The following is a 24,731-nucleotide window of genomic DNA, read 5'->3' on the forward strand; positions in this document are numbered from 1 at the left end:
TGGGGATTTTGCGTTCTTTTAAATTTGGCATGCTTTTTTCGTTGCTTATGCAACAACGATCTGACCCGTTTTGTGTACCATAGGGGATCAGTACCATCACTTATTAATTGATGTGGTATATATCTCTCAATTGTTGTTGATACTATCTCTTTGAAAACATTCCACAACTTTTCTACGCTTACGTGATCAGATCGGAAGGAGACTGTGTCTTAAAAAGGCGTTAGCCGGCCGCAGTAGCCATGCGGTTCTAGGCGCTACAGTCTGGAGCGGCGCGACCGATACGGTCGCAGGTTCGAATCCTGCGTCGGGCATGGATGTGTGTGATGTCCTTAGGTTAGTTAGGTTTAAGTAGTTCTAACTTCTAGGGGACTGCTGACCAAAGAAGTTAAGTCCCATAGTGCTCAGAGCCATATGAACCATTTAAAAAGGCGTTAAGAGCTGAAGCGGGACTATTGCACGATGTCCCACAAGAAATTCTGCATTTTTTCAACGTAAAATGGCAGAAAAAAGTGCTGCATTACTATTGAACACCCCTTGCATGCGAACACAGAACAGACAGATGCCGAATCCATAAACGCACGACCGCGACGAAGTGTTGACCCTGCAATACTAGAGAACGGGAGTAACTCACTAAAGTGCGTCGTAGTTCGCACGCCGTGACGTTTTGCTAGCTATCGCAGGTCCTTGGAAGGACGATGACGTGTCCAGGGCACACCGAGGGTAGCAGCCTTGAGGACAAAATTTGTTGCTGCGTGATTCAGCGGCGGAAATCCGGCTGAATCAGGCAGGGAGCGATAAGGGACGGAAGGTAGCGTCCTGAGTAGGTATAAGAGCGGCGCCAACCCACCGACAGCGCACACACCTGAGTTAAGGCCCCGACGTCGCCGCGTCAACATGCTTCCCGCCGTGAAGGTCGCCCTGCTGGTGAGTCTGCACTACGCGTTGCTCTGCACAGCCCTACGGGAATCGCATTCTGTGTGTCTGGGGCGCCGAAAGGGAGCACACACGGACAATGTTCTCAATGGAAATGAGCGTTTGGCGTCATTGGCCGGGAGGCCCCTCGCGGGGCAGGTCCGGCCGCCATATCGCAGGTCTTATTACATTCGGCGCCACATTGGGCGACCTGCACGCCGGATGGGGATGAAATGATGATGAACACAACACAACACCCAGTCCCTGAGCGGAGAAAATCTCCGACCCAGCCGGGAATCGAACCCGGGCCCAGAGGACGGCAATCCGTCACGCTGACCACTCAGCTACTGGGGCGGACAATGTTCTCAATAAGGGGACCTGTATCCAGAAAGCGACTAAAATTCCTTTTCTACCAAAATGGTAGGGATATTTCTCTTTAAAAAGACGCATGTATTTTGTGCTGAGCTCACTTACAATATTTTTACTTTATTTTCTAAAAAAAAAAAAAATGGAAGTGGCTTATTGCGAGTAGGACTCTTGTACTGATTTAGCTAAGATATCTGTAGGTGCAACAAGTGGCAATTGACCCTGAATAAAGAAAAGTGCGAAGTTATCCACATGAGTACTAAAAGAAATCAGCTAAATTTCGATTACGCGATAAGTCACACAAATCTGAGGGCTGTAAATTCAACGAAATACTTAAGGATTACAATTACAAATAACCGAAATTGGAACGATTACATAGATAATATTGTGGGTAGAGCAAACCAAAGACTGCGGTTCATTGGCAGAACACTTGGAAGGTGCAACAGCTCTACCAAAGAGACTGCTTACATCACGCTTGTCCGCCCTATTCTGGAGTAGTGCTGTGCGGTGTGGGATCCGCATCAGGTGGGAATGACGGATGACATCGAAAAAGTACAAAGAAGGGCAATTCGTTTTCTATCATCGCGAAATAGGGGAGATAGTGTCACAGACATGATACGTGAATTGGAGTGGCAATCATTAAAACAAAGGCGTTTTTCGTTGCGACGGGATCTTCTCATGAAATTTCAGTCACCAGTTTTCTCCTCAGACTTCGAATACATTGTGTTGAGACCCACCTACATTGGGAGAAATTATCATCACGATAAACTAAGAGAAATCAGGGCTCGCAAGGAAAAATTTAAGTGCTCGTTTTTCCCGCATGCCGTTCGAGAGTGGAAGGTAGAGAGACAGCATGAAGGATGTTCAGTGAACCCTCTGCCAGGCACTTTACTGTGAATAGCAGAGTAATCACGTGGATGTAGATGTAGAGGGTGTCATACAAACTTACGTGTTTGTACAATAAATAAATGTATATATGTGTGGAGGGGAGGGGGATAGATAGATACTGGTAAGATATCGGCCCCAGGAGTTCCAAAACCGTATCAAAATCTGTACGGCAGTTCATCAGACTAACGTAGACATACAAAATGAAGCGAGCAGGGGGTTTCAGTGCATATTATATCCAGGGAGGGAAAATTATAAAAAGAATTTTTTTACTTACTAAAACATGACTCTAGATCAACGAGAAGCGCCATGTAGGTATTGATGAGTGTGTTTTCTAGTATAAAAGTACGTGACATAAATGGCCATATCATTTGACTAAAGTGACTTAGAAGCTTAAGATTTTTACATCTCCAAGAGACCACAGACGTTAATACGTAACATAAATTTAACCTTGATACGTCGACCCGTCCCAAGATAAAGGGTTCTTAAAAGTCGAACAGACAGACAAAAAGTGATCGTGTAATGCAGGGATGGCCAAGATTTCGGCTCGCGGGTTAAGCCTGGGCCGGCCTGCCAAAGCTGTCAGCTTCGCTTCACATTTCCCCGACCGCCAAGCCATGCTCAGCGAAAGGAGGTTGAAGGGTGGGGGGGGGGGGGGGGGAGGGGAACTGCGGAAAGGGCCGCATGTAAATGGCAGTGCAGTAGCACTGCGTGTTAGTTGGTTTTATGTTTCACTTCGCCCAGCAACAAAGATCACAATCAAAACAACTTTTCAGGTTAAATAATTATTTTTGACACACTGAAGACATAATGTAATTTTTATCCGGTAAAAACTGGTTCTGAGCACTATGGGACTTAACATCTGTGGTCATCAGTCCCCTAGAACTTAGAACTACTTAAACCTAACTAACCTAAGGACATCACACACATCCATGCCCGAGGCAGGATTCGAACCTGCGACCATAGCAGTCGCGCGGTTCCGGACTGCGCGCCTAGAACCGCTAGACCACCGCGGCCGGCCCGGTAAAAACTGTCGGCATATGGACAGACGCAAACAATTTCACAGAGTTTCGCACTGACGTTACCGGGTATTTGTGACTTATTTAGTTTCATAAACGAAAAAAAGGTCTTTTACGCGGATGTATCGATCGAAATAGTGTAGCAGTTTTGCACCCTCACTATGGAGACTTGGAAACTCTACCTGAGGAAAGCAATGTAGACTTCCCGGACAGTTTTAACGTAAAAAGATTTGTCGCTGAAACTGGAATTACCTTGCAGGTCAATCAGTTACGTCTGCACAAGCACAGGGCGCTTTCATGTGAAACGGCAAACGGTCTCGAAAACATCTCCAAAACAGATTTAGGAGTGGTAGTGTCCTCAAAATCTTTATGAAACTATCCTTTTAATTCTTGCAAGGCCATAGCGAATTGTACAGACCACGTGCTTTTTTTAACGCCAGTGAGCTTCGGGAACTGGACTGCCTTTGTCAGAATGCGTCCCTTCTACAACGCGATTTTCTTTTTAAACGCATCCTCATTGAATCAGAAAGAAGTTGCCTTGCAATGTTTTAGTATGGGTAGCGTGCAGTCAAGTCTGCTTAAAATGTGAAGTCTTCAGTCCATTCCGTATGTTCTAATTTTCATTCCTGTACTCCTTTTCCCTTCATAAATTCAAAAACAGCGACTTTTAAATCGAAAAGTCGTTCCTGGCATGCCACTTGTCTTAATCAATGTACTTTGCAATAATACACTACTGGCCATTAAAATTGCTACACCAAGAAGAAATGCAAATGATAAACAGGTATTCATTGGACAAATATATTATACTAGGACTGACATGTGATTACATTTTCACGCAATTTGGGTGTATAGATCCTGAGAAATCAGTACCCAGAACAACCAACTTTGGCCGTAATAACGGCCTTGATACGCCTCGGCATTGAGTCAAACAGAGCTTGGATGGCGTGTACATGTACAGCTGCCCATGCAGCTTCAACACGATACCACAGTTCATCAAGAGTAGTGACTGGCGTATTGTGACGAGGCAGTTGCTCGGCCACCATTGACCAGACGCATTCAATTGGTGAGAGATCTGGAGAATGTGCTGGCCAGGGCAGTAGTCGAACATTGTCTGTATCCAGAAAGGCCCGCACAGGACCTGCAACATGCGGTCGCGCATTATCCTGCTGAAATGCACGGCTTCGCAGGGATCAAATGAAGAGTAGAGCCAAGGGTCGTAACACATCTGAAATGTAACGTCCACTGTTCAAAGTGCCGTCAATGCCAACAAGAGGTGACCGAGACGTGTAATCAATGGCACCCTATACCATCACGCCGGGTGATACGCCAGTATGGCGATGACGAATACACACTTCCAATGTGCGTTCACCGCGATGTCGCCAAACACGGATGCCACCATCATGATGCTGTAAACAGAACCTGGATTCATCCGAAAAAATGACGTTTTGCTATTCGTGCACCCAGGTTCGTCGTTGAGTACACCATCGCAGGCGCTGCTGTGTATGTTGCAATGTCAAGGGTAACCGCAGCCATGGTCTCCGAGCTGATAGTCCATGCTGCTGCAAACGTCGTCGAACTGTTCGTGCAGATGGTGGTTGTCTTGCAAACGTCCCCATCTGTTGACTCAGGGATCGAGACGTGGCTGCACAATCCGTTATAGCCATGTGGATAAGATGCCTGTCATCTGGACTTCTAGTGATACGAGGCCGTTGGGATGCAGCACGGCGCTCCGTATTACCCTCCTGAATCCACCGATTCCATATTCTGCTAACAGTCATTGGATCTCGACCAACGCGAGCAGCAATGTCACGATACGATAAACAGCAATCGCGATAGGCTACAATCCGACCTTTATCAAAGTCGGAAACGTGATGGTACGCATTTCTCCTCCTTACACGAGGCACCACAACAACGTTTCACCAGGCAATGCCGGTCAACTGCTGTTTGTGTATAAGACATCGGTTGGAAACTTTCCTCATGTCAGCACGTTGTAGGTATCGCCACCGGTGACAACCTTGTGTGAATGCTCTGAAAAGCTAATCATTTGCATATCACAGCATTTTCTTCCTGTCGGTTAAATTTCGCGTCTGTAGCACGTCGTCTTCGTGGTGTAGCAGTTTTAAAGGCCAGTAGTGTATCTTCGTTCGTGTTCATTGAAAACTGTTGCAACTGACAATGGAGTAATGGTGTGACTTCAGGGATTTTATTAATTGTACCATCAGTTTCTTCAAGTGCCCCATGCCTGCAAATTTAACACAAAGTACTTCTTGATGTACCTGTCTGTCGTTTATTCTAATTTTTGCTCTTCTCCCTGCATGGTACTGTGATGTCGTTTCACAGCAAGTAAGCAGTACCCGTCGCTTATACAAATTGAGAATCCTCATCCCTGTCTTCTGTCATTCCCATTCATTTTAAAGGATTTTAACGATAGAGCGCTAGATTGCTTCTTTTTATGCAAACAGCTACTGGGTCTGTGAGCGTCCTTCATCCCGAGAACCGATGGGTAAACAGCGCTGACACTACGACTCTGCCGAAGTCAGAGTGTTGTGTCGGCCGAAACATGCCACACCGCAGTGCGAAATGAAATTTCGCGCTGTTCCGGGTACCTGCGAGAAGGACCGAGCAAACACAAGTGACAGGCCGGCTCTTGGGACGCCCATGGCCAGCACATGCCGCCCCCAGCCGTGCTACAAGGGTTCCGTTCTTGTAGGGGAGTCTCGTAGGACCGTTGCTATTCACAATATGCATAAATCACCTTGTGGATGACATCGGAAGTTCACTGAGGCTTTGTGCGGATGATGCTGTGGTATATCGAGAGGTTGTAACAATGGGAAATTGTACTGAAATGCAGGAGGATCTGCAGCGAATTGACACATGGTGCAGGGAATGGCAATTGAATCTCAATGTAGACAAGTGTAATGTGCTGCGAATACATAGAAAGAAATATCCCTTATCATTTAGCTACAATATAGTAGGTCAGCAACTGGAAGCAGTTAATTCCATAAATTATCTGGGAGTACGCATTAGGAGTGATTTAAAATGGAATGATCATATAAAGTTGATCGTCGGTAAAGCAGATGCCAGACTGAGATTCATTGGAAGAATCCTAAGGAAATGCAATCCGAAAACAAAGGAAGAAGGTTACAGTACGCTTGTTCGCCCACTGCTTGAATACTGCTCAGCAATGTGGGATCCGTACCATATAGGGTTGATAGAAGAGATAGAGAAGATCCAACGGAGAGCAGCGCGCTTCGTTACAGGATCATTTAGTAATCGCGATAGCGTTACGGAGATGGTAGATAAACTCCAGTGGAAGACTCTGCAGGAGAGACGCTCAGTAGCTCGGTACGGGCTTTTGTTGAAGTTTCGAGAACATACCTTCACTGAGGGGTCAAGCAGTATATTGCTCCCTCCTACGTATATCTCGCGAAGAGACCACGAGGATAAAATCAGAGAGATTAGAGCCCACACAGAAGCATACCGACAATCCTTCTTTCCACGAACAATACGAGACTGGAATAGAAGGGAGAACCGATAGAGGTACTCAAGGTACCCTCCGCCACACACCGTCAGGTGGCTTGCGGAGTATGGATGTAGATGTAGATGTAGATAGACTGAGGCACGGAATCCTAATATGCTGACACAGGCTTATTGTGACAGGTACTCTGAAAAAAAAAATTCTGTTGCTCAGACTGTTAAGTAATTGCACAGATAATGTACCTGTGGAACAGGCAGTTAAAGTTGGTTAACTTGGTACTACAGGCAATTGTTCACATTTCAGAAGTCTCAAACATGGAGGTATAATAAAGGGAGAGGGCGCTGAATTTTATATGAAGACGGAAATGGTGTTCGGTCTGTATCCATTTCCTGAAAATGCTGAGAACATACTTTGCTACAGTTGATCGGTTTCCAGCGTTCCCTTTCACAGGGTTCACCCGGAGAACTTTTCGAGTTGGACTGACAGGAAATCTAAAGTCAAACTACAGAAATAAAAGGGCTGTAGTGAAAGTAAACAGCGCAACCAAAGTTCACGTACTTAAAGTAAAAAATTGCTTGAACAAGACTAGCTATGAATGAAATGTGATCCGTTTACATTGTAGACTACAATCAGTACGATTAGTACACCCGTAAATGAAGCAAGCTGAGATTATAGATCCAAACACTTCTACTAGATGCTAATGTTTGGGGCAACTGATATGAGGGCCGTCAGCTTCAGATTTGTGAACACATGGCAACTCCTCTTATTATACCTCCATGGTCTGAAAAATAGCATTGCTTTGTGAATTGTATCGTTACTTCATTGTAAACATGGCACGACTCAGTAATAGATTTTATAAAAGGATTTTTTTGTGATAATGTGGACAATACTTCTAGGAGCAATGAGGTTACGTATCAGGAGAAGTCAACTCCGAAATCCACTGCGACGTCCTCTGCAAAAAAGGTTCGTGGATCTACGGACCAGAATTCTGGTCCAAATTACGTTTTCAACGCTCTCGCTCTGATTCTGTGGACTGCCATAATCAATAACTCAGTATCAGATGCTTCAAATGGCTCTGAGCACTATGGGACTGAACATCTATAACTTAGAACTACTTAAATGTAACCAAGCTAAGGACATCACACACATCCATGCCCGAGGCAGGATTCGAACCTGCGACCGTAGCGGTCGCGCGGTTCCAGACTGAAGCGCCTAGAACTGCTCGGCCACACCGGCCGGCTATAAGGTTCAAATCAAAGTGGTGTAGTGGGAGCCTCAGAACAGTACACCTCTTGTTCTTTAAAACTATAGCTGCTTCAGAAAAGAGCTTTGAATTGTTATAAGACACAACTTGTAAAAACTTATTTCTTCTTAAGCTCGATGTAAAATTAATTTTGTTCTGGACGAAACATCCAATTACGTCCTTTTTGTGAGCTGCGATTGTGGGGGATTTATTGGTCTGAATAGTACGATACGATGCGTTATCAAGAACAACAATAATATTGGGATTTTAGGAATCAGTTCCTCTTCTAACCATTCGTGATAATTATCCCCATTCATATCATCGTGATAATCTTAGGATTTAGATTTCGAACAACAAATTAAGTCTGTTCCCTCTGTGAAACCCACTAAGCCTCCAGCTTGGACAGAGATAGCACTTTGCCTGCACCCGGAACTTTTACGTGCTACCAGTAATTTTTCATGGTACAGTGCATATGCTCTCACGTGTCGTCCATGGGTACCATCGGTTTATTTGGACTTTTTTGATCGTTTCTGGTTGTCCTCAAATATTCCGCGTGCCTTGTAACAATGTTGGTACAGTCTGTTAGTACGGTTCTGTTATTTTTACAGTTTCTGAAACGAAATACCATCTCTTTCAAAATTTTCCGAAAACGTTTCCCTTCACCCTTGAAAATTTATCTCAGTTTTCAAAATACACTACTGTTTGTAAGACGTGAAACACCAGTACCGAGAGATGCGATCACAATGAAATTTATTCCACCGATTAGCGACATGACGCTACGCATTACAGACCTGCGCGTCCACTGTGACCGTACGGAGTAGTGCCACTGTGTGGCGCAATCACAGCCCAATGGTGCCTCAAACCATCATACTTGCCGTTTGTCCTCTATGCCGCTCAACAATATTGTCTGCCCGATTGCGTTCACCGCGGCGACATCGAACGCCTATAGGGCAGCTTGAGGCAGGACTCATCCGCGAGCACTACATGTTGCCACCCCAGTGTGTGCGTTCACGTGCCCATCGCTGTCTGCGGAAGCTGCTGAGGAAGAAGACGCTGTTTCACTCTAGGTTCAACAGAGAGCGCACAAATGACGACAAACAAATGTTAGTAGAGATGCGTGCGTCTGTGAAAAGATCCACGCGAGAAGCATACAAGAAGTACCACCGTCACTCCTTACAAGGGAACCTCCCCATCGCACCCCCTTCAGATTTATATATAAGTTGGCACAGTGGATAGGCCTTGAAAACTGAACACAGATCAATCGAGAAAACAGGAAGAAGTTGTGTGGAACTATGAAAAAATAAGCAAAATATACAAACTGAGTAGTTCATGCGCAACATATATAACATCAAGGAGATAGCGAGCTCTGGAGAGCGGTGGTCCCGTGGTTAGCGTGAGCAGCTGCGGAACGGGAGGTCCTTGGTTCAAGTCGTCTCTCGAGTGAAAATTTTAATTTTTTATTTATAGTTTATGGCACAAACTCCTTATGTTTTCATCACTTTTTTGCGAGTGATTATCACATCCACAAGAAAACCTAAATCGGGCAAGGTAGAAGAATCTTTTTACCCATTCGCCAAGTGTACAGGTTAGGTGGGTCGACAACATATTCCTGTCATGTGACGCACATGCCGTCACCTGTGTCGTATAGAATATATCAGACGTGTTTTCCTGTGGAGGAATCGGTTGACCTATGACCTTGCGATCAAATGTTTTCGGTTCCCATTGAAGAGGCACGTCCTTTCGTCTACTAATCGCACGGTTTTGCGGTGCGGTCGCAAAACACAGACACTAAACTTATTACAGTGAACAGAGACGTCAATGAACGAACGGACAGATCATAACTATGGGAAAATGAAATTTTCACTCCAAGGAAGACTTGAACCAAGAACCTCTCGTTCTTCAGCTGCTCACGCTAACCACGGGACCACCGCTCTCCAGAGCTCGCTATTTCCTTGATGTTGCATATGTTGCGCATGGACTACTCAGTTTGTTTATTTTGCTTATTTTTTCATAGTTCCACACAACTTCTTCCTGTTTTCTCGATTGATCTGTGTTCAGTTTTTCAAGGCCTATCTACTGTGCCAACTCATAACTAAATCTGAGGGGGGAGCGATGGGGAGGTTCCCTTGTTAGCAAAAGATCTGCCAGAGAACTGGGGGAAATTCTGGTATTCTGTAAAATCGCTAAGCAGGTCTATGGGTTCCATTCGGTCCGTTGTTGACCAGTCTTGTGCGGCAGTTGAAGAAAGCAAAACGAAAGCCGAAGTTTTAAATTTCACATTCAAGAAATCGGTCATACAGGAGACTCGTACAGGAATACCGTCACTTCACCATAGGGCAGACTCCCGTATGGACGACATAAGAATAAGCATACCCGGCGTCGCGAGAGAATTGACAGACTTGAAAAAAAATAAATCAGCAGGTATGGATGGAATCCTTGTTCGACTTTACAAATAGTACTCCACAGCCTTGGTCCCTTACCTAGTTTGCATTTCTCGTGAATCTCTCGCCCAAAACAAAGTACCCAGCGACTGGAAAAGAGCGCAGGTAACTCCAGTATATAAGAAAGGCAAAAGAACGGACCCGCAAAATTACAGACCCGTATCCCTAATTCCTGTTTGCTGCAGAATCCTTGAACACATTCTCAGTTCCAATACAATAAACTTTCTTGAGACTGAGAAACTTATGTCCACGAATCAGCATGGTTTTAAAAAGCATCGCTCCTGCTAAACTCAGCTTGCCCTTTTCTCACATGATATTCTGAGAACTATGGATGAAGGGCAATAAGCACATTCCATATTTATATATTTTCGGAAAGAATTTGACACGGTGGCCAATTGCAAGGGATTAACGAAGGTACGAGCACGTGGAATAAGTTCACAAATATGTGAGTGACTCGAAGACTTCTTAAGTAATACAATTCAGTATGTTGTGCTCGACGGCGAGTGTTCAGAGACTAGGGTATCCTCAGGAGTGCTCTAAGGAAGTGTGATAGGACCGATGTTCTTCTCTATATACATAAATGATTTGGCGGACGCGCTGGGCAGCAATCTGCGGTTGTTTGCTGATGGTGTACGGTAAGATGTCGAAGTTGAGTGACTGTAGTAAAATACAAGACGACTTAGAAAATAATTTCCAGTTCGTGTGATGGATAGCACCTAGTTCTAAATGTGGAAAAATGTAAGTTAATGTGGATGAGTAAGTAGAACAAATCTGTAATGTTCGGATACAGTATTACTAGTGTCCTGTTTGACACAGTCAGGTCTTTTAAATATCTGGGGTTAACGTTGCAAGGCGATGTGATATGGACCGAGCGTGTGAGATCTGTGGTTGAGAAGCCGGATGGTCGACTACGGTTTATTGGGAGAATTTTAGGAAGGAGTGGTTCACCTGTAAAGGAGACCGCATGTAGGATTCTGGTGCGACCTATTCTTGAGTACTGCTAGTGTGTTTGGGATCCGTACCAGACCTGGTAGAAGGAACATGTCGAAGCAATTCAGAGGCGGGCTGCTAGATTTGTTACCGGTTGATTCGAACAACACGTTGTAAGTAGGCTGTTTAGGGTTTTTTATTGGTAACGCCACGTAGCGCTCTGTATGAAAATCACTGGCTGTGCTGTGTGCAGTCTGTGGCTGGTTTGCATTGTTGTTAGCTATTGTAGTGTTGGGCAGCTGGATGTTAACAGCACATAGTGTTGCGCAGTTGGAGGTGAGCCGCTAGCAGTGGAGGATGTGGGGAGAGAGATGGCGGAATTTTGAGAGCGGACGATCTGGACGTGTGTCATTAAGAAAGAGTAAATTTGTAATACTGGATATCATGGACATATATATATAATGACTTTTGAACACTATTAAGGTAAATACGTTGTTTGTTCTCTATCAAAATCTTTCATTTGCTAAATGTGCCAATCAGTAGTTAGTGCCTTCAGTAGTTTGAATCTTTTATTTAGCTGGCAGTAGTGGCGCTCCCTGTATTGAGTAGTTCGAGTAACGAAGATTTTTGTGAGGTAAGTGATTTGTGAAACGTATAGGTTAATTTCGTCAGGGCCATTCTCTTGTAGGGATTATTGAAAGTCAGATTGCATTGCGCTAAAAAATATTGTGTGTCAGTTTAAGTACAGTCATGTATAATTTTTCTAAGGGGACGTTTCAACTTGAGTGTTTCGGAGTTGCACAACGAATTTTTTTGGGGTAGGGGATGCATTGTTGTGACTGTTATTTTGTCTCAGGATCAAGGTGATGAACCCCTGTTTCGTCCATTGTCACACACCTTGCAAGAAATCCGTCTTCATCCGCTTCAAATTGGCGGAAGATTTCTTCACAACACTGTACATGCTCCCATCTCTGATCTGCATTGAAGTCTTTCGGGACCCACCGAGATGAAACTTCAGCATTTAGCATTCCCAAAATATCCACAACAATGTCATGACGACGCCCATGGGAGATTCCAAACGTGGTTTCAATGTGCTGCAACGTTTTTCGACGATCCTGCATTTCATCAGTGGCAACGGTGACAGGCCTTCCGCTCCTTGGCGCATCTTCTGGACTCGTTCTTCCATGTTTGAAGTAGGACCCCCGGTGCACTGTTGCATAAGACGGAGCACCGTCCTTAAGTGTATTCCGTATTTTCTCCGCAATTTCTTTGGGCGTCATTCCCTTCAAATGAAGATATTCAATCACAGCACGGTTCTTGATTCTCTCAATATTCGCCATTTTGCTTACACTGCGATGTACAGCGCATCCTAGCGGCAAAATTAACGAAGCTGGTGCCGCGAAATATGACTTGCATACCCACAAAGGGTCACCATAAAAGTGGGTGGTGTTGTTTGTGCAAAACATCACGGTAACTATCTCGGGCTAGAAACTCATTCTCAGTGTTGTGATTTCCTTCTTCTGCTCGTAATAGTCAGAAAATTTTCTAAAAATAATTGGTGTATCGAAATCTTCTAGAGAAATTACTTTTGTAGAACTACTTTGTTTTCTAGAAGTTTTAACTTTTTTCTCCGGTTTCTTCCGCTTCCTTAAAGTCTTTCAAAATATATTTTACTGTTTTTTTTAACTTCCCTACCATTTTTGCAGTCAGTAAGACTGTTTTCCGTAGAGTTATCATTACCTGATTATGCTTTTTTTCTTCCTGGAAACATTTTACAACCTTGAATATAATCGCTTTTTCAAATGAATGTGTCGGCTTTCGCCAGTGACCTTCACGATTATGGATAATACTGCGCTGCACTACTGACGACTTCTCACGAGGACACAGCGAACCGCTTGATAGTATATGCGTAACCGACGACTTGAAAATATTCTCATTGCTATGGGTTTTCCCCAGTCACCGCTGTACTTGTTTCCGATGACGTCGCCACGTGTTTGCGATAACGGTCACGAGAGAGATAACGGTCACGAGTGACCAAGACCAGCATTACCGTGGCTGCGTAGTACTATAATTATAAGTGGCTCCAGTGAACTTATATGAAGACTCCAATTATTAATAAACGTTAACGTGATGCGTAGTAGGCTGTAACGTGGTGTTTATTTAATCGTGCGATTATCTAATGTCGACTAAGCGTCATTGTCAAGCACGTCTGTAACATCTGTATTTCATTTTCAAATCACTCTTAATTACAAGTAAAAAGTAGCCACATTCCGTCATTCACGTAAGGATCCACACTACAATGACAACTTTTAAGATCGTATTCTGAACTTTGCTCTATGTACAGCAACTTTAACCGTATACATTCGTTCAGCATCTTTCTCCAAATATGTTGAGATTTAATTACAGTATCCCATACCGTACTGGACAAAATCCGTAAAATTTTGTATTTGGGCGGATCCACTACCTCCAGATTCTTAATAAACTTATAGTCCGTAGTAAAGCTTTTGACAACGTTAACTGGAATACTCTCTTTCAAATTCTGAAGGTGGCAGGGGTGAAATACAGGGAGCGAAAGGCTATTTACAATTTGTACAGAAAGCAGATGGCAGTTATAAGAGTCGAGGGGCATGAAAGGGAAGCAGTGGTTGGAGTGAGACAGGGTTGCAGCCTCTCCCCGATGTTATTCAATCTGTATATTGAGCAAGCAGTAAAGGAAATAAAGAAAAATTCGGAGTAGGTATTAAAATTCATGGAGAAGAAGTAAAAACTTTGAGGTTCGCCGATGACATTGTAATTCTGTCAGAGACAGCAAAGGACTTGGAAGAGCAGTTGAACGGAATGGACAGTGTCTTGAAAGGAGGATATAAGATGAACATCAACAAAAGCAAAACGAGGATAATGGAATGTAGTCAAATTAAGTCGGGTGATGCTGAGGGAATTAGATTAGGAAATGAGACACTTAAAGTAGTAAAGGAGTTTTGCTATTTAGGGAGTAAAATAACTGATGATGGTCGAAGTAGAGAGGATATAAAATGTAGACTGGCAATGGCAAGGAAAGCGTTTCTGAAGAAGAGAAATTTGTTAACATCGAGTATAGATTTAAGTGTCAGCAAGTCGTTTCTGAAAGTATTTGTATGGAGTGTAGCCATGTATGGAAGTGAAACATGGACGATAAATAGTTTGGACAAGAAGAGAATAGAAGCTTTCTAAATGTGGTGCTACAGAAGAATGCTGAAGATAAGGTGGGTAGATCACGTAACTAATGAGGAGGTATTGAATAGGATTGGGGAGAAGAGAAGTTTGTGGCACAACTTGACTAGAAGAAGGGATCGGTTGGTAGGACATGTTTTCAGGCATCAAGGGATCACAAATTTAGTATTGGAGGGCAGCGTGGGGGGTAAAAATCGTAGAGGGAGACCAAGAGATGAATACACTAAACAGATACAGAAGGATGTAGGTTGCAGTAGGTACTGGGAGATGAAGAAGCTTGCACAGGATAGAGTAGCATGGAGAGCTGCATCAAACCAGTCTCAGGACTGAAGACCACAACAACAACAACAACAGTCCGTAGTAGAGTGTAATGCGACGTCTGTTTAATCATGCGATTAGCTAATTTCGACTAAGCGTCATTGTCAAGCACATTTGTAACATCTGTATTTCACGTCATTTTCAAATAACTCCTAATTACAAGTAAAAAGTAGCCTTTTACTGTTACCAGGTTGCTGTACATAGAACAAAGTTCAGAATAGGATCTTAAAAAGTGTCGCTGTAATGTGGATCCTTTCGTAAAATGACGGAATATGGCTACTTTTTATTTGTAATTAAGAGTGATTTGAAAATGGCATGAAATACAGATATTACAGATGTGCTTGACGATGACGCTAATCGCACGATTAAATAAACATTGTATTACGGCCTACTACGGGCCATGTTACATTTATTAAGCACCTGGAAGCAGTGGGTCCCCACAAATACAAAATTTCAACTCCAATTATTATTCATTTGTAGAGTTCTTAAATTACGAACTGGTATGTGTATATGTACTCAAACTACATTGAACAAGAAACCCTTCACTAAAACAATGTATAACAGACTCGAGCATAATGTAATCTCCTCAGTATATTGGTGACACCAAAGCTCAGCTTATTCTGTCATACCAGTATTACTTTAACTCAAAGTTTTGTGACGTACATATGCAGACTGAGAGCGACGAATGAAAATTTGTATCAAGGTCGGAATTCGAACCTGAATCTACTGCTCACTGGGCAGATGTGCTAACAATGCAGGATCCATATAGTTTCATTTGATCAAAGTTTTGTATTAACTCTGTACTGTTTATTACTATTGCTGACTGTATGGTCAACGTCGCCTAAAGCCAAAATACCTAACTGGATTTTCTCATTTTGAGAAGAGAGAAGCAGCGATCTGTTTAACTTGCTAAAAACATTCTGAAGCCAAGAACGCATAACTATTTCTTTATTTAAAACAACCGGTTTGGGCAGTCTTTGCTGTCATCTTTAGCTCTTAAAAGATCTTTTTGTTATGAAACGCGTTCATTTTAAGTTGGACATTGCGACAAATTGCCGTGTGGATAAAAAACAGTACATTATAAAAGGTTTGTCATAACTAATGGTTTATATTTTTAAATATTTTAGTTGTGACAAGCATTTTATAATTTGCTGTTCTTTATCCACATGACAACTTGGCGTGAGTTCAAACTTAAAATGAACATGTTTTATAACAAAAAGATCTTTTAAGACCTGAAGATGACAACAAATTCTGTCGAAAATGGTTGATTTAAATACAGAAATATTACACGATATTGGCTTTAGAATGTTCTTAGCAAAATACCTAAATAACTAAATAAAAACAAAAGAAGTAGGGTGTGCCTCGATTAATTTTGTTGCCTCAGTGGTGTACCTACACTCGAAAAAAGGAAATTGCCCTAGTGAGGAGGCTGCGCTAACATCTCCCACCGCTTATCATTATGCGACGGGGCGGGGGCGATTTTCGGGCTCTTAGGTTGGCCATTCTAAGGTGTCGCCACTCGAGAACACGAAGAAGAAAGGTCTTCGTATGCGCCAGCGTGGACTCGAAGACAAATTAAACTAAACGGCTCTTCTCCTTCAACGATCTACGCCATCTTCGGGCTTTTTTTTTTTTTAAACAATGAGCTTGGCAGGTATTGAAGGTATGTTGACCGTACCATCCGATGATCGATGGTACAGTACTTCAGCAACACATAGGCGGCTCCAGAATTCCGAGCAAATTTGCATATTAAGTTTACCAACTAATTAAATATGCACGCAGTCGACCAGTGATTGCAGTCTTTGGATTCGATCATTTCCCCTCCTGCGTGAACCTTTGACTGGATTTCACGTTGTTGCTGTTGTGGTTTCATGCAGCTCTCCATGCTACTCTATCCTGTGTGAGTCTCTTCATCTCCGAATAATTAATGAGAACTACCGGCTCGACCTTTGCAATCACCGATATCACCCATATTATCAACATCAGATATTCATTAATCGCCCGAAACATGATATGGCTAACAACTAATTGAATTAAGCCTTCTGCTCTCGTCTCTTGGCCTCCATCTGCAATTTTGACCACACACACTTCCCTCCAATATTAAACTGGTGATCCCTTGATGTCGAAGGATGTGTCCTATCAAAAGATCACTCCTTTTAGTCAACTTAAGCCAAAAATTTCTATTTTCCCAATTCGATTCAGTACTTACCCATCAATTACGTGGTCTACCCATCTAATATTCAGAAGTCTTCTACAGCAGCACATTTCAATAGCTTCTAGTCCCTCCTTGTCTGAACTACTTATTGTCCACTTTTCACTTGCGAACAAACCTACACTCCAGACAAAAATGCCTTCAGAAAATGCTTCCTGACTCTTAAGTCTATATTTGATGTTATCAAATTTCTTTTCTTCAGAAATGCTTTGCCAGTCTACATCTTGAATCCTCTATACTTCGCCTTTATCACTTATTTTATTGCCCAAATAGTAAAACTTAGCTACTACTTTTCATATCTCATTTCGTAATCTTATTCCCTCAGCCTGCACTTAGGACAAAAAAAGTACCACGAAGGAATTATCCGAATGCTACAGAAACGGGTAATGTGATGTACATGTACAGACTAACAAATGATTACAGTATCAGAAAATTTGGGTGATTTATTCAAGAGAAAGACCTTCACAAATTGGGCAAGCCAATAACGCGTTGGTGCACATCTGGCCCTTATGCAAGCATTTATTCGGCTTGTTATTCATTGACAGGGTTATTGGATGTCCTCCTGAGCCGGCCGAAGTGGCCGTGCGGTTAAAGGCGCTGCAGTCTGGAACCGCAAGACCGCTACAGTCGCAGGTTCGAATCCTGCCTCGGGCATGGATGTTTGTGATGTCCTTAGGTTAGTTAGGTTTAACTAGTTCTAAGTTCTAGGGGACTAATGACCTCAGCAGTTGAGTCCCATAGTGCTCAGAGCCATTTGAACCATTTGTCCTCCTGAGGGGTATCGTGCCAAATTCTCCCCAACTGGCGCGTTAGATCGTCAAAATCTCGGACTGGTTGGAGGGCGCTGCCCGTAATGCTCAGTCGCCGGATCTCTCCCCAACTGAAAATGTGCTGAGCGTCACGGACAGCGCCCTCCAACCAGTTCGAGATTTTGACGATCTAACGCGCCAATTGGAGAGAATTTGGCACGATACCCCTCAGGAGGACATCCAATAACCCTGTCAATGAATAACAAGCTGAAGCCGGCCGGTGTGGCCGTGCGGCTCTAGGCGCTTCAGTCTGGAACCGCGTGACCGCTACGGTCGCAGGTTCGAATCCTGCCTCTGGCATGGATGTGTGTGATGTTCTTAGGTTAGTTAGGTTTAAGTAGTTCTAAGTTCTAGGGGACTGATGACCACAGATGTTAAGTCCCATAGTGCTCAGAGCCATTTGAACCATTTGAACAAGCCGAATAAATGCTTACGTAAGGGCCAGGTGTGGACCAACGTGTTATTGACTTGCCCAATTTGTGAAGCTTTTTCTCTTGAATACATCACCCAAATTTTCTGAAACTGTAATCATTTGTTAGTCTGTACATGTAAATCATATCTACGAATTTCGGTCCCATTCGAATAATTCCTTCGTGGTGCGCCGTTTCTTTTTTTTTTTGTCTTAGGGTGTAGTTTCCATTAATCTTATTTTACTTTTACTTAGTTTTAACTTATATCTTCCTTTCAAGACACTGCCAATTCCGTTGAACGGATCTTACAGTCTTTTTCTGTTTGTGACGGAATTACAAAGTCATCAACAAACCTGTTTCTATTTCTTCTCCCTGAATTTTAATACATTTTGTAAATTTTTCTTTAGGTTTATTTACTGATTACACATTGTATAGATTGGACAACATCACGTTTAGGCTGCGCCACTGTCTCACTCCCTTCTCGACAAATGCTGCTCTTTCACTCCTATAACTGCCGTTTGATTTGTTTAGAGTTGTACATCAACTTTCACTCCCCGTGTTTTATCCCACTGCTTTTATAATTGCAAAGAGTTTATTCCAATTAGCTTTGTCAAAAGCTTTCTCTGATTCGATATAAGTTGAGTAATTCAGTCATGTTCCTTTGTAAGGTGTGAGTGAAGCGGTCCCTAAGGACTCTACGCATGTGTGGGGCACATGTAAGAAAAGCCATAGGTTTCCATCTTAAAAGTTATTCGACTTGGGTAGCTGAGCGCTATCTGCAGCACAAGCACCGTGTTTAGCATTACCTGCTCAAGTGCCAAATCGTCTGAAGTACCACGAATATTAAATGATTACTAGCCCTGGAGAGAAACCTGTGCAACAGGATTTTAATTAGTGAACTTCAGAAGGACCAGTCAGCGTTTGGTCTTCATTAAACATATTAAGTAATTTTCTATCACAGGGTACTTTCGATTACAGATTAGAGGCAGAAGGAAAACGTGCAAGTATGCACAGTCTAGTGAAGTGTAGTGAACTAAGGGTCTGAATAATATATTTATTTAACAGATGGAGCTTGCTCCTGAAACTGCATTTAGCTACACGGAAATCACATGAAAAAAAAATACCAATCCTATAGTCCCATACGAGCGAACAATACTTACGATCATTATTAGTCAGCAAGGATTTGTGGACTGAAGAAGTACGACTTGGACGTGCAAGTTACTCACTACACGAAAGATTTGAAAGCAAAGCTCACCACTTTCCACTAGTAAATAAATCATCAAAGCCAGCTAGTGACTCGCAGTGAAGTGGGCAGACTACACGCAGCGTGCATCGTGACCGATCAAACACCGAATTCGGTTCCATCTGACTTTATGTAAAATGATACTGAAATCATCAGTCACGAGAACTTCACACTACTCCTAACGATGGAGTTTTATCGTTATAGTGAGAACTAACTCGAAATTGGACTAACTCACATCGAAAAGTCACTAGTTACTTGACCACGCAGCGGCGACTGCTTACTGCGACAGGTATTATCCTCGCCTCGGTAAGTTCTCTCCAAAGCCTCCACACACAGAGCGACCAAAGGTGGTGGGGGCATACTGACCAATCAACAAGCTCCTTTTCTGAGAAACAGCAGGAGTTTCCCCAGTTTTCCGAGCCGGTGAAAGGCTGGAACTTTGAAGACGACGTCACACCGCTAGAGGTGGGTCTCCACATGGCGACAGAGGTCTGTCCGGTGCGACGCGTCGCCACCGGAGCTGGATTCGAAAATAGCATTCGGCTGCCTTCCCAGACTACTACTGCGTAGATACACCAAGAGCTTCCATCTGAATCTCAATAGTTGCTTGATTTTGTTATAAGACTCATTTAAAATGTGTGCGGATAAATATCTTACGTCAAGATCGGAAAATTACTTTACTAATTACCTGTTTCAGCTCATTACCGAACCGTCTTCAGATTAATCTAAAATGTTTTTCTGTGTGTGATACTCATTATACATCTTCGGTTTTTTTAAAAAAAATCACTGATCAAATTTTAAATGCGAACATTTTTAGGTTAGGCTTTACCGTGACTGTTACTGACATTAAATGAAACAACAAGTTCACTGTTACCAGTCACCGTTTTATTTATTTCCACGACGCGTTTCGAAGGTTTAAACCTCCATCATCGGGTGGATTTACATTAGTAAGTATTACATTTGTGTGTGTGTTGTGTTACGATTTTTGGAGGAACTTGTGGCACTGCCTAGTGGAGAAACGAGACACTATTTCAGAATATGGTTTAGGATAACTTTTGACGAAAAATTAAACTGATATCTAATGGTAAACATTAAATAAGTAAACTACAGTACCTTCAGTGATCACAGGTTCCTTTTGCTGTCGTAACACATCACATGTATACTGCCACATTTGTAAACAAATATGGCGTCTGGAGTCAGCTGGGTGCAAAGTTCGTATAGCAGAAGTGACGACATAGTCGCAAAGTGCAAAGAATATACATCATACCAATATTATTACAGAATAATTGCTTTAAGCATTTGGCGGTGTTTGTTTTGAGGTGTCAAATATATGTGTGTGTACTTCAGGTGGTATATAAATCCAATTCTGACAAGTTAAAACGGCAAGCATTCGTACTCGTTTATACAATCAGGTGAAATGTTAAAATGGCTTAAACTTCATACTTATTGATAACAATTAGGTGAAATGTTACAGACTATAATTACAATGATCATATTGGCTACAACAGTAAAATCGTACACACATTACACTCTTTGATTGGGGTTAATAAACAGATGTGAAGTGAGGGGCTGGAGGCAGAAGGAGAGGTAGAGAGAGAGAAAAAGTGTGTGTGTGTGTGTGTGAGTGAATGGGAGTGGGGGGGGGGGGGGAGGAGAGAGAGAGAGGAAAGAGTGATTATTGAGAGGAAACATTTACATGGCAAGGAGTCTTAAGATTGCATGTTGCATATATTAGCTGCCTAAAGGTTGGGGTAATACATTGGTTAATGCTATAAAATATGCAGATAGATATACATTTGTGCCAGTAGTTGATGTACATACAGTTTTATGCTGACAAGGGGTACAAGCTGTTGGTGTGATGAATTATCTGTGAATGAGGTCAATCTCTTGTACTCTTGGCAGCTGTCAATATTTATGGTAAATATTAGGTGTGTGTGTGTGTGTGTGTGTGTGCATTTTTATGAGTGTAGGCAGTTGCTGAAAACGGAGATGATACTATTGTAAATATTGTCATTTAAGATAGATTCTGGTTGTTTCATTTGATGTTTGTATATTTGGGGTGTTTTAAGGATGTCTAGTTTTCTGCCTTTTGGTTGGATGTGTAGGATGCTAATACTTGTGTTGTTAACATGGTGTTTTGTTTCATGCAGGTGTGTAGCTATTGCTGATGTGTGATATTTTTCGTTTTTTAGTGCTGCCATGTGTTCCTTGAACCTAATCTCAAATGATCTGCCTGTCTGGCCTTCTACATAGGTGACTGGTAACAGTGAACTTGTAGTTTCATTTACTGATCAAATTGCTGATTATCGTCTTCAATTTACATAACCAACTAAGATTTTTTTTATCTAACTAGGGAGACTAAGCTAAATAAAAAAACGAAGATGCATAATGAGTGTCACATACTCAACAACATTTCAGATTGATCTGAAGATGTATCGGTTATTTATTTATTTAGCGTATGGCTCATAACATCACAGTAAAAATTACAGAAACAACACGATTTAAAAAAAAATCACATATGTATAAACAGAACAATAAATAACAGTTTGTATATAAGGACACCACCAATTGTAAATTTACACTCACAGAAGAGCAATCACAAACAAACGTCTAGCTTAGATAATATATAGTCGATTGCCTCTTGGGTCGCCATTAGGAAATCCTGTGGGTCACCCTCATATGCCCTTAGTGGGCATTCCTGCACGATGTGTTTGACCGCCTGTCTCTCTGCGCCACAGTCGCAAGCGGCCGAAGGAAGTTTACCCCATCTGTGTAAGGAGTCGGCTCATCTCCCATAGTTGGTTCTGATGCGATTAAGAGTTGACCAAACTTTGCGAGGGCAATCAAATCCTTTTGGTTTACTAAAGAGGCATGGCATACTGTGGCAGTTTACTGCTGTTCTGCTCTCCCATTCCTCTTTCCATCGGTCATTTATTTTAAAGTTGGTTTGGTACAGCGCCTGTGCGGTCTGTAGTGGAGGATGTCGTGAGTATCTTCATGGATTTGTAATTGAGTGTTGGTCATGATTTTTTGAAATTCTCTAACCAGAGCGTGTTCTCGGCGCAGTTTAGGAGGGACTATGTTACTGAGAACGGGCAGCCACACTGTAGGAGTTGGCCAAATTGTGCCTGATATAATACGCATTGTTGCATTAAGTTGGCTATCTACCATGTGTGTGTTTGCTGTTGAGCCACACTGGGCCACAGTATTCTGCCACTGGTTACAACAAGCCAAGTGCGGATGTTCTTAAGGTAGATGCTGTGGAGCCCCAAGTGGTGCCACAGAGCTTCTGCAATATGTTGTTGCGTGTTTTAAGTTTCGCTGCAGTTTTCTTTAGGTGTTCTTTGAATGTTAGTGTCCTATCTAGGGTAACCCCAAGGTACTTTGGGTGTTTGTTGTGATTTGGTAATTTCCCGTCTAGATATACATGTAGTTCTCCGTTGGCCATTTTGTTGTTCAAATGGAAGGCAGATACTTCCGTCTTTGTAGCAATAGGTTGTAGCCTCCATTTTCTAAAGTACTCGCTGAGAATCCCTAGGTCATTCGTAAGGATATCTTCGGCAGTTTCTATATTTCTGTGGGCTGTTGTGGTTGTCTCGGTAATGAGCCGAAACTGGTAATCAGTAAAGAAAATTTGCGATCTTGACGTAGGATTTTTATCCACACATGTTTTTTTAAATAGATAGATCGCATAGTTCCCCACTCTGACAATATCAAAGAATATAATTCAAAATTAATGGTCATACATGGTTGGGGCTTTGGCTCTGAGCACTATGGGACTTAACATCTTAGGTCATCAGTCCCCTAGAATTTAGAACTACTTAAACCTAACTAACCTAAGGACATCACACACATCCATGCCTGAGGCAGGATTCGAACCTGCGACCGTAGCAGTCCCGCGGTTCCGGACTGCAGCGCCTAGAACCGCACATACATGGTTGGGACCGGTAGTTATACGTACAATTTGTGATGACTATTACCTGTAACTGAGTTGAGAATGAGGACTCGCAAATTCAGGTTTCGAGCGTGATCTTCCTCCGTAGCATAGAGAATATGAGCACGGAGAATATCAGCAAATGCAGGCAGAGAAAAGATACTCTGGCAAACTTGATAAAGCAAAACCTCCAAAATTATACGGGAGGCGGACTGACTGACGTCTTTCAATCTCCTCCCTTTGAATTTCAGCCTACATGAGTTCGCTGAGGAGGAGGGGGGGGGGGCAACTATTTTACGCAGTCTATGCTAACTTTCAACGTCGTGGTTCCACAGGGTGACGGCTTGCTCTGGTTGCAGGTGGTGGCGCTGGTGCTGCGGGTGGCAGCAGCGTCGCAGGCTGCGTCCGCCTCCGCCCCCGCCCCCGCCGCCCCCCGCGGCCGCTTCCCTGGCGGCGGCAGCTACGGCCCCAGCGCCTGCCCCGCCTGGTGCTACGACGGCTACTCGCAGGCCCCCGGGTACTACCCGCCGCCGTCTCCCGGCTACTACCCTCCCTACCCTGGAGCTCCCTACCCACAGTGGGGCTACAACCCGTTCTCCGCCAAGAAGAAGGACAACACCGGCTGAGGAGCCCGGAACACTGTGACGTCCACCTCCGCTGTCGCTTTAGCATTTCAAGACTGTTGTTACCACGAGCTCTCTACTTTTTTTTATTGTTTTCTTCGCTTTCGAGCGACATTGTTCACCAAATGTAATTAAATCACATTACAGCATTAAAATAATCGCCTTACTTGAAATGGTGAAATTATTTACATGTAGCGATTGCAATACTGCTACTAATTTTTGTTTTTATGTCTCGGTCGCAAAGTACTTTTATTAACATATATCCTTTTGCCCGCGGTGTCGCCTGCGCTTGCCGGTGTCACATGTGATTCACACAGACTCATTTATTTCACGAACATGTAACACATGTCACACATATTTGTACTGATGTGTCATCCACATCTCTAACAAATTTCGCGCAGCTGGTTAATTTCAATTCTGAGAAAACTTGTAATTCTATCAGTAACTGATTGTCGTTTTGAGAAAAAGGACTATCGCTGGAAACTCTGATTTTCCACTTTTCTTACACAATACAGTGTGCAAATGACTTTAAATGTATCTGTGGTACTGAGGCACCACCTGCTGTGTCTGCGGTAGCAGAGACAAAACGCGAACGATATTCCTCTTTTCACTGGAAAAAACCAATAAACAAGAACATTGCTGATGTCGACAAAGTAACCGAAATAAAACACAATTCAAGCAAGAAACAAAGTATGGAT

At 42.9% G+C, this 24,731-nt stretch overlaps 1 protein-coding gene across 1 annotated transcript; it reads left to right on the forward strand.

Moving 5' to 3' along the window:
* The first annotated feature begins 852 nt into the window (after positions 1-852).
* Positions 853-24,206, forward strand: LOC126198814 (translation initiation factor IF-2-like). The gene is made up of 2 exons (XM_049935384.1): positions 853-924; positions 23,770-24,206. The coding sequence occupies exons 1-2, from the start codon at positions 895-897 to the stop codon at positions 24,034-24,036; spliced, it is 297 nt and encodes a 98-aa protein (XP_049791341.1). The 5' UTR covers positions 853-894; the 3' UTR covers positions 24,037-24,206.
* Positions 24,207-24,731: the final 525 nt, after the last annotated feature.

The sequence above is a fragment of the Schistocerca nitens genome, chromosome 8 (genome assembly GCF_023898315.1).
Source record: "Schistocerca nitens isolate TAMUIC-IGC-003100 chromosome 8, iqSchNite1.1, whole genome shotgun sequence".
Lineage (NCBI taxonomy): Eukaryota > Metazoa > Arthropoda > Insecta > Orthoptera > Acrididae > Schistocerca > Schistocerca nitens.

Bases quoted from the DNA above. Each gene is read 5' to 3' on its own strand.
- LOC126198814 (XM_049935384.1), top strand. From the start codon at position 895: ATGCTTCCCGCCGTGAAGGTCGCCCTGCTG. The intron at 925-23,769 runs GTGAGTCTGCAC...CTCTGGTTGCAG, and splicing joins CCGTGAAGGTCGCCCTGCTG to GTGGTGGCGCTGGTGCTGCG.